This window comes from Rosa rugosa, chromosome 4 (assembly GCF_958449725.1).
Source record: "Rosa rugosa chromosome 4, drRosRugo1.1, whole genome shotgun sequence".
Taxonomy (NCBI): domain Eukaryota; kingdom Viridiplantae; phylum Streptophyta; class Magnoliopsida; order Rosales; family Rosaceae; genus Rosa; species Rosa rugosa.
Genome location: NC_084823.1, coordinates 26,747,717 through 26,759,272, shown reverse-complemented (window position 1 = coordinate 26,759,272; position 11,556 = coordinate 26,747,717). Strand labels below are relative to the sequence as shown.

The 11,556-nt window shown below is 38.0% G+C and overlaps 1 protein-coding gene across 1 annotated transcript; it reads right to left on the bottom strand.

The window, feature by feature from the left end:
• Positions 1–10,602: 10,602 nt before the first annotated feature.
• On the bottom strand, positions 10,603–11,469 carry LOC133744567 (uncharacterized). Its single transcript, XM_062172658.1, has one exon. It carries the CDS (start codon positions 11,467–11,469, stop codon positions 10,603–10,605), a length of 867 nt encoding a protein of 288 aa, XP_062028642.1.
• Between the last annotated feature and the right edge of the window lie 87 nt (positions 11,470–11,556).

The following is an 11,556-nucleotide window of genomic DNA, read 5'->3' as shown; positions in this document are numbered from 1 at the left end:
TTGATGCTATGTTTTTCGAATATCAATTTATATGATGATATATTAGTATGAATGATTTATCGAGTATTTGAGCATGAATGTATTATCAAGATATTCTTGAGTTATGCTTTCGATGATTTATTGATGATTTACTAAGTTAATATTGAGTTTCTTTTTCGAAAGCATTTATTAATGAGATTGATTTTAGTTATTCGAGGCATTTATTAATGAGTTTGATTTTAGTTTATTCGAGGAGGTAAATATGTTAGCGCATGCATAACCTGGTCGACATTCCCTTCCAGAAAATATTATGGTCGGCAGTACCCTCCAGATTGCATGAGATAGTTAGTCGGTAGTACCCTCTAACCATCATTTACTCTTCCGATCGGCAGTACACTCCGATGCATCCCTGGTCGATTGTACCCTCTAGGTGGTATGAGATGACTAGTCGGCAGTTCCCTCTAGTAATCGCCTATTTTGAAATATGAGTTTTTTAACAAGATTTATGAGACTACTATATTTTCGAGATTTTTGAATGATTTTGAGGTACTTATCATATGAGATTTTAAAGAGATTTTGAGAATGTTTTCGAGATGTTTTCAATACGTGTTTGAGATTTTAGTAAAGATGATCGAGGATTAAGAGTTTTTCGCGAGATCTTACTGCATGCTTGGTTTTTAAGAGAATAATTTGGGAATGCATTAAATCTTATACTTGTTTTCCTTCGAGATTACTTATTTTTCGTCCACTCACTCTAACGGTTTTTAAATGCTTTTCCCCTGGGCTCTTCGGTTTAGTTGAGGTTGGGCGTACATGGTGTTGAGGCATAGCTGTCACTGCTTCCGCATTGTAGGACTTATCGATCAATCCTTTACCTTTCTATTTTATTTTCTTGTATACCTGGTGTATTAGATTGCTCTGATAACCTAGTGGCTAAATGTTCTTAAGTTGAGACTTGTGTTGTGTTGTGGAGTTTGTTGTGAATCGGGGAGTAGCGTGGGTCCAAGAGTTGAGGATGGTGTTTGATTTTAGAAGTGTATTGTTTTTCTACAGGTTTTGAGTAGCCCATCTTTAAGGGTGACTCTGTCGAATTTTCAATAGAGTTATTCCTAAGTTAGGCCCCGCAAGGCTACCTTGGATTTCACGGTGAAATCCAGGATAGGTCCTGTCATGCATGATCTTGGTGCCTCCTTAACAGGCTTCAAGGGCTCTCTCAGATCCATGATCTCGGTGCTTTGCAATGGAATTCACCTTTAAATGATCTCGATACCTTCTCTATGAATATTCAGGCCCCCTCGTACGAGATGCATATCTACCTTGACATGATCCCATTGTCTCTTTAACGTGATTCACCTTTTCATGATCTCGGTGCCTCCTCTACAGAATTCAAGGCCTTTTACTTTTACATGATCTTGTTGATGTCATAATTTAGTCGACAAATACTTTTGACTTTTCAACTCATTCCACGTGGGACGTGTAGAAATGTCAAAGAGTCCACGTAGGACTCTGACCTTTCAACGCACTTAAACCTTTCATCTAGAAAGAAAATGAATCCTTAGACATAAATAACCATGACTAGTGAGATGCCTAACCATGGTATGCCATGTCCTTGACCTTGGACCTCCACCTCTTAGGTCTTAGACAGTCACCATGTTATTGACTTGTCGTCTTGGATTGCAAGGTCAGAGCATATTCTGACCTGGCTATTAGAATAGGGTCCGAATGAATCAGGAGCCTCAACCCCCAAAGGCCAAGAATTCGACCCCCAAGGCTTAGAAGCCTCGACCTCTAAGGATCATGGCCACGACTTCCAAGCCTAAAGCCTCGACCTTCAGGCTCACACTTAGACACAGTCAAGGAGACATGGTAGTACAAATCAAGGACCAACTATCACCAACTTTTCCACGTGTCATGATACGCTCAAAGCAAGCGCATAATTTAACCCTGAAATATCGTTAGTAGTATAAGCAAATAGGGATCGTTCTATTCCGGGGATTGAGGGTACACCTGTCATTGTCAAACAATTAAACAATTAAAATTAAAACAAAGTATAATATTCACAAAGATATTCACAAGTATAAAAAATTATTTACGAAAAAGGGGGGATTTAGGTTTTGGTTTTCGAAAATTAACTAAGTTAAGAAAACAATTAAAATGCAAAAACATAAAAATACGAATGGAATGAGAAAACAAAGATCAAAACCAAAACATATGATTAAAATCGACTCAATTTCTAACATTGTTCATCAAAGTCATGCAAGAGGAGTTGATCATGTAAATTGTTAGAAAGCAAACAATTCCCATATTTTACTTTTCAATGCTAAATTAATCTAAGTGAAAGCACAAATACTAATCCTATCAAACATGCATTCAAGCCCTAGAAAGCTAGTCAATCACACATGTTTAACGCAATAAACACCTAGAAAGGCTATCAACTCAAGTGTGCAACTTAGTATGAAAAAGTCCACCTAATTGCAATTCTCTTTGATTAAATCCGATTTTTGCACAAAACCTTTACTACTTTTCGATTCAAGAACACAAAACCAAAAAGTTGATTCATGTTCTTAAATTCGTAGCACCATTCATATAAAAACCCTAAAAGTTTCGAACCATTTAGAATTAACATACAAAAGATATCTATCATGCAAATTTAATCAAACACTCACACAAAAGCAACAATGAATCGCAATAAAAGAATCTGAAAATTCTTCAATTAATCATAAAATTTCAGAATCAATAACTTTGTTTAAACATATATGTCAACTAGTTCATAACCAACAAAATTCAAAGCAAAGGTTACAAAGGAGAATCGGATTACACCGTGGATGAAGATGAGATGGATGATACGTTATGGTCTCTTGAAACTCGAAAGCAAGCTTCAAGGATGAATATGGATGATGGATGCTCACGGCTTCTCTTCTTCTTCTTTGGCCTTGCTTGAACTCGTGGAGATGACTAGAGGATGGAGAAAGGACTTCAAAAGCTCACGGCAAAGAGAAGTATTTTCTAATTTTTCTAAAGTAAAACGCAAAGGAGAGGACCCTTAGACATTGAGAATGAGAGAGTATATATAGGGGATGGCATACCTGGTCTCCAAGCCGTGCACTTCTCCAAGCATTCTCACGGCACAATGATAACTCCACATAATTTTCCTCCAATGCTTGCTTGCCACATAAGCCCTATGATGTGTTCCAACCAATCACAAAATTCCAATGTTAATTCCCTAAATAATCTTGCCGAAATGTATAGAGATATTTTCTGATTTTCTTCACCAATTTCGGCAACAATATATTTAGAGAATATAGGGGACGAATCTAGACTCCTTTTTGGCCGTTTCTTGGTCTCCACACTTTGGCTTTCCTTAAAACTCTCTAGGGTTTATCACTTTGCCGAAATCTCTAGGGTTTCTTCTTGACTTGGACGGCAATCCCTTCTTTTCCTCTTCATTCTTCACGGCAAAACCTTCTAGGGTAAGTCTCCAAGTATATTTCTTTCCATAAAAATAGCCCTAGAAAATCTCACCCGAAATCTTCTAGGTTCTTCTTGATTCTCACGCCACTTTCTCTCTCCTTCTTTGTATTTTCACGGCAAAGCATCTCTAGGGTTTCATCCTTGCGTCACAAACCCTAATTCCATGGGCTTTCATGGGCCTTGATCCATTTTGCCGAAAATCCACTTCATTCTTGAGAGTTCTTGGGCCTTGTTGCTTCAACTTCAAGCCTTGTCTCTTTCCAACGTCAAAACACATTATTTTTCCATTTCTTTTTCATGGTTGCGTTGGAAACTTGCTTGGGAAGCCTTCCTCCTTTTCGCAGGATTTCCTTGTTGGACTAGGAAAGCTTATTTCTTCATTTCTGCTCAATTGTGTGGCCCATTTTGTCTCATATTCGCTCGTCTTGACGTTCGCAAGCTCCTCTTTCCATTCGTGAGTTCATTTTCACTTTTTAGCTCGGAGGTCCTGAATATAGAAACTATACTGAAAATAGAAACTTTCTAAAAATGAAAAATAGAAACTTACTAAAAATGAAAAATAGAAACTTTCCTAAACTGAAAATGGAAACTTGCCAGAAATGAGAAATGGAAACTACAAAAATAGAAACTTTATACAAATAGGAACTTTCCAAATCGAAGAATGGAAACTTTCCCAAACAGAGTTTTAATAAGGAAATAACGCAGAAAAATGTAGGGAAATGCAGTTAAAACGTCGCATTAAAATGCTCCTATCATGTCACTCTTGTCATGTCAACAGTGATTCGAGGACAAAGGGTGGTTTATGAGGTGACACCTGTCACCAACTCTGTCAAACCCATCCTGGAGTGTCAGTGAGCAGAGAGTAGGGGCTGACACCCCCGATTTTATGGGATTGAGACCATGCCTTTCTCTTTCCACCTCAACCCTCTTCTCCTATAAAAACCCAGCCTTCACAAGGCTGAAGAGACAACTTCAGCTCTCTCTTCTCTCCCAACACTATGCCAAAATATATATGCTATGAAGCTCTACCAGTTGGAGGCAATAGAGGCCCAACATCAGGTGAAGGAAGTCCGAGACGAGACTATCAGTTTCACCTAATATACGAGCTTGGAAGCCCAAGACCAGGCACAAGACCACCAAGGCCGTATCTTCAGTAATTCAGTCACAAGAGGTGGATGACCAAGACTAGGCACAAGATCACCGAGGCCATACCTTTAGTCACACGAGGTAGAAAACCAAGGCTACTTATGTTGTCAAACTAATCGAAGGAAGAGATAAGCCCACTTGAAGAAAACAACCTTACCACTTTACACTTCGATTTTAACGGAACTTCCATTTTTTATGCCGAAATTGACACCAACAGATCTCATGGCTTTCCATACGAAATTCACCTTTGCATGATCTAATTGCCTTCTAGTTGAGATTCATAGTCTCTCAATCACCTTGGCACGATCTCATTGTCAAGATTTTTGGTCTCTATCACCTTGGCGTGATCTCTCGCTCTTGCAAGTAACTTCTTGATCATCTTGGCATCATCTTATGGCCTCTTGTATGAGATTGACGGCCACCCCTTCACAATCTCATGGCTTTCCATCCGAGATCTCATGGCCTCCCGTATATGATGCACAACCTCCTTGGCATGATCTCGCGGTCTCCCGTTACAAATCTCACTATGCTCCAACATGAAATTCACTGCCTCTGCATGATTCATGGCCTCCCCTACATGATGCTCAACACTCTAGTACGAGATCCAGGCCCTCATTTGCCTAATCTCATAGCATCCCGGTCAAGATTCATTGCTCCCTGGTCTAGATCTGTGGCCTCCCGGTCGAGATCCATGGCCTTATGATAACCTTTGCATGATCTTCTGGCCTTCAAGATTGAGATTCATGGCCCCCAGGCTGAAACCTGCCAAATACCAGCTAAACTGGGCCAAGTTAAATCGAAACCGACTCTAAACTGGATGTCAGGCTCGGCAAAACCGAACTGACAGACTGAGTTCGATTATGTTTTGGTTGAGAAAAACCTGAAGTCCAATTAAGACTGAACTAACCAAAGTAAGGTATTTGTAACCAAAATGACTTCAATCCCTTTTATGAGGTGTGGGATCAAAATTGATGGTATAACTTGATTTCGAATTCCAATTTTATGTTCTTTGAGATTTCAGCTAGTATTATCCGAGTACAAAAAAGAACCATTGCAGAATATGTGAGAGGTCTAACTCTACTAGTTCTCAGCTGACGAGATACATTGTTTCTTTATCCTTCTCAAGCAGGCTATAATTCATTGAGTGTTGTTGGGATTGAAATATTTTGTGGCCTTAAATGTTGATGGTTAACGATTTCTTGATTTACTGTATTTTCTTTTTAGCAAGGTTTTTTTGTGTCCTTGATTGGTTCCCTATTATCTTGACGACTGAATAGGGCTGTCAATTCTGACATGACTCGAAATCCAAATGAAATAAAGCATGTTGAACCCGCACAATTAAAAAGTGGGTCGGCCGCGGGTCGACCTGCCATGACCCATTTAATAAACGGGTCGGCCGTGGGTCAACTCACCAATACGACATGAATCCTTATAACCCGTTTATTAAATGAATCGGGTTATATATTATATATTACCCGCGTAGACGACCCATTTAAAAAAGTAATATTATATATAAGGGTTGAATAATTCTTTTCTCACTTTAAACTAGGGTTACCACTTCACTGTTAATACTATAAATTTTCTAGTGAATTTAATCAATTTATGCATTTTTTTAGTTAAATGGGTCACAATAATGTTAAACCTTAAATGAGTCATTTTGTCCAACACGACATGACATATTTATTAAATGGGTTAAGCGGGTTGGAAATGGGTAACTGTTTAATAAATAGGTTGGGTTTGAGTTTAAATTTTTGACATGATTATTAAATGGGTTGGGTTTGAGTTTGTCTCTTGTGACATAACAAATACCTTAACCCGACGTGAACCATTGACAGCGCTACGGGGTGAAGATGGGAAGATTTTTGATTGATTTTAATTTGTCATCCATTGAAATTTGTTCTTCACCATGCTCAAGGTGGATTGCTTCTACATAATGCCTAGGCTCTCAAGTCATCTAGATTTAAAAGATGGGAGAGTCTTCCATACACAACGTGAAGATACATGCACTTTTGAGATTGGACAATTTTGGGTGAAAAATAACAGACCCCACATATAGACGGCTGAGATTACATAATTGGTGTATGTGCACTTACACCGTCGTGTATAAAAGAATTTTTGTTAAAAGATGGTACATTCTTTAATGGACCAACTTACAAACTCCCCAGCGAACCAAATTTCAAAAGAAAAGTGATTACATGGACAAAGAGGACAAGACGAGAGCAAAGAAAGAAAGAAAAATCCAGGTATTTCATAAATGATAGGTTCCAAAGTAAACAATTTCAACGCATCCAAATAGATACAGCAAGTCCACTGAGGGACTTGTTGCCATGGGACCAACTCACTTTGTGACCCAGGTCACAAAAAAAATTCAATTTCCAGCTGCTTCCATTGGTCTTTTGTTGCCCCAACAGTGACTGTCCCAGGCCACTACCCAGGTCAAGCTTTAAATCTTCAAAATGTAATCCAATCCAATTCAAAAACTACTTACACTAGCATGTAGAGCACGAAGAGTAGATCAACTTTTGTATCTCCTGCACCACAAACCGTCGCCGGAGCCTTGGCTTCTTAAACTAAATCCATGGCTTCTCAATGAAAGCATCAATCTGGAAATCATATTTCTCATAGATCAATTGGCAATCCAGGATATGTATGGTTTTGAGGCTTTGCCCACAGCCAAAAACTGCTGAACTTGCAGTGCTACGCCAAACTCCTTGGCGATTAACCTCCTCCTGTGGATAAAATCAATTTATGAAGAATAACGAGAACAGTATTAAATAAACAAATACCAACTAGGAAAATGTTTTGAAACAATCTTATATTCAGACTAGCATCAGAGATCAGAGTAGGTAATGTAGTCATCAATCATTATAACTTTCAACTCGGCTGATATTCCTATGTCATTATGCTAAAAAATTTTGATTGAATTACCACCATATATGATATATGTGATAATTCAAAACAACAATCCCCTTTTTAATGTTTCCTTTACTTCTGCAGATTCATCTGCAAGTAAAACTTTTCCCTTCAGATGCTTCTGCAGAGGAATTCACAGATGTTATGATTGTTATCACTAAACACATGTTTCCCAAACTACTTTTGCATGTAAGAAAAAGACACCTACAATAAGGAGCGGGCTAACCTATAATTAAGTCATTATTTAAAATTAGTTTCAAGAAAACCAATTGTAGACACAACAAATGTAAACCTACAGTCGACCTATCATTCCCGTAATGTATTGGTAAAAATGTAAGTTTTTTGCTTCTTTGCTAACTAGCTAGCATCACATGTTTATCACTGTTGAATGCTACATTAATTTCTATATTTTCACTACCCCTGATTTGTCCCCAGTAAAAAATATATGTTTCTGCCTGTGTAGAATCCTTACAAGCAATTTACCTACAGTCGACCTATCATTCCCGTAATGTATTGGTAAAAATGTAAGTTTTTTGCTTCTTTGCTAACTAGCTAGCATCACATGTTTATCACTGTTGAATGCTACATTAATTTCTATATTTTCACTACCCCTGATTTGTCCCCAGTAAAAAATATATGTTTCTGCCTGTGTAGAATCCTTACAAGCAATTTACCATATACAAATTTAGTTCACACATCTGTTTGTACCCACATTTGCATGGCCACTCGGACGTAGCTAATGTGTATAGTTATTGAATGACTTCTAATTACAATGAGCCGCTCAACAAGTAAGTGGGGGTCGATAGCCAGAAATGTTGGCCAACGAATAATTGGACACTTCGTTTGGTCCAAGACGAGTCAGACAAAGCTAGGCTTTTAGTTATCGGCCGGCCCATAATCATCAATTTGAAAAAGAGATTTATTATCTAAAAGCCCATCGGCCAATTGCTCAAATCACTTAAGTCAGTTTCCAACTTGGACTCAACAACTTGGAAAGATAGCAGCCGATTGACAGATCGAGGCCGATAAGTGATACGGAAGAAAGTTGATCAAGTTAGTGTTTCAGTCGATTTGAAGTTTGTTAGCCGATAAGGAGAGTCCAATCCAAGGTATCCTACTTCAAGATTAATCACAGCCATTGGTGACAACCGTCAAAGCCGATCAAGATGAAATCCAACGTCAAGTCAGCCGACGATAAGTATTGGAGCCAAATCAAGATAGAGACACTGAGCCAAGAGGAAGCCGAATTTCACTCAACTTCAAAGAGCCAAGAGGTCAATTCAATTCACAAAGTAGCCAATATAAATAGAAGCATCGACAGAAGACAATAGACACACAACTCCAGAAACTCAAGCCATCAAGCTTTTCTTATTTTCGTGTTACCTTTTGCTTAGGTAGAAGTTCCGTCTGTTTCCCTAGTTTATTTGCTCTGCTAGTTACAATTTCAATTGCTTTAATTTCCTTGTAGCCTAGTATCGATTTTGAATTGTTCTCTTTGTTTTCTTTCAAACAATAGTTAATAATTTTCAGCCATTCCATATTTCAGTTTCGTTGTTATTATCTTTTATTTGCTCCTTATTGTCTTTATGCTTTATTTGTTTGATCATGTTATTTACTGTTCGTAGTCGCATAGTAGCTATCAATCTTGAAGATTTCATCCGTTACGAGTTCACCTTTACAGTTACTTGTTATTATTTGGATCCAATTGATTTAAGCCCTGTGACCAGACAATTCATATTCACTCACACTCTCACAACCACACCCAATTCACCCGACCTTCAGCCATCAAGTCCTTGATCCAAAGGCAGCGAACTATCGGCCGAGAATCAGTTTTTTCCTCGGCCAACAATTGCTTGATAAGTCAGAACTACATCTACTACAACTACAATTGCACACTTGGCCTTCTGGCCGTGTGCTGGCACGCCCCGCAATCTACTCACCAAGAAGGACATTTGTTTCTTGATCTCTCGGCTTTTTGGCCGAGGTGATTTTTAGAGGCAACAACATCATGCAAGTTAAGCTTTGATACTTAGAAAACAACCAAAATACACATCAAGGTCAACAAGCATAAAAGCTGCTTTATAACTTTTTTTTTCCCCTCCATTTTTAAATATTCATTCATATTAGACAGAAGTATTCTCTTGGATAATTGATATCTTCACTACTACCAAATCACTTGTGTGCATGGATACGTGAAAATGGCTTCATATCCCGTACCGATACAGGATACGGGTGCGATACGGTTGGGATACGCGTATCCTTTTCTAGCTCAACCCCAGTGCTCTGCGTCTGATCTGATGGGGTTGTGATAATGTCATCTTAATGGTCCACCACGGTGATAGAGACTCGGATAGAGTTTGGTTTTTTCTCTTTTTTTTTTTTTTTTTTTTTTTGAGAATGGGTTTTCTCTCTTTTCATTATTATTATTATTATTATTACTATTTTTTTTCTTTATTATTACTAGCCTTCCTGCACGCGCGATGCGCGTGCGGAAGGGCCACGCTCGCGCGTGCGTATTGTCCTTCCTCTTTTGCTATGCATATTTGAAATGTTACTCATGAGTGCTATACATTTTTCTATGTTGCTTATTACCTAACTCTTACCCCATACAGATATTATAAAATATTGTATATGTATTTAGCAATCCATCAGTAAAAAACATAAATGGTTGGAACAAATATGTCTTTAGCAATCCATTGTACAAAAATATGCGCTGGTATATACAAATATATATAATTTTAATGGTTGGAACCCAGTCTACTTATTATTGAAATTGGTTAACTACCACAAAATAAAAAGATATTTAAAGGAAAAGAAGCAGAGCTTAAGAGTTCTTTTTGTTCCACTCTTTCAAAATAAGCTAACTGAGATAATAATGTTCATTTTTACTGATTTTCCCATGCACCAACCACATGAAAAATACGGAAACATGCCTCCTATGGCCCTTGTCTCTTTAGAACTTTTTCATTTGTTGAAGGCGACAATCTGGTACCATTCCTACAAATAGAAAGAATTACACAAAGTTACAGGGTTATAATCCAAAAAAATTCAATCAAATATGTACATTTCTAATCAATAAAAATGTTAAAATACCTATGAAGACGATCTATCATTTGTGTTTGAATGAAGCAAAACTTCTTTAAATACGACATTCTTTGTAAATACGCCATCTTCACCAACTATGGATCCTTTTTTAACCAGAACTTTTGTGGTTGACTCCGATACTCCTCTCGACAATGCCACATATAATTGTCCATGACTAAAAACATGATCTGGGAGGTAAACACCTACATGTGGGATAGTCTGGCCTTGAGATTTGTTTATGGTCAAACAGAAGCTCAGTTTCACTGGAAATTGCTTTCTTGTTAGTTGAAATGGGAGCCCAGCATTTTCTGCACTTTTCAAAGGAATTCTAGGTAGAAAAACTCTAGTCCCAGCAAATTGTCCTGTTAGTATCTCAGCATCAATCAGATTTTGGTACGAACCACGGCACAACAATCTAGTACCGTTACACAATCCCAATTTAGGGTCAATATTCCTCAAAAGCATGATTGGAGCACCTACTTTCAGAGTTAACTTGTGGGGTGGCAGCCCACCTGCGGTTATTGAGTTCAGAAACTCTGGTTGGTACAAATTTCTGATGTCATCTTCAACAGAGTCAAATGAGTACAATGTAATTTCTTCACCTGGAAACATATGGATTATCTTTTCATTCAACACGTCCACATCGTCGTTTATAGGAGTAATCAATGCTCTGTCCACCATGTATCTTGCATCATTTACATGATCACCCAAATTGGGGAAAACTTCATCAATAATTAGATTGATAGATTGGTCGCTTTCCCATGGAACCACCATGCATTCCGGTAATCTTATCATTTCGTCATTGATGACTTGTTCACTCCCATCGCCTACACGAAGAAGAAACTCTGCAAATTGGTGGTCATTTATGGATCTCATATTCTGTCTCAGTCTCAATATCTTTATCTGTGTCCAAAATGTTGATTTCACAATGGAGGCTTGAATGAGTTCAGACTTCGTTCCTTC

What these genes read in the sequence shown, in the direction of transcription:
- LOC133744567 (XM_062172658.1), bottom strand. Translation starts at nt 11,469, where the DNA reads ATGAGATCCATAAATGACCACCAATTTGCAGAGTTTCTTCTTCGTGTA.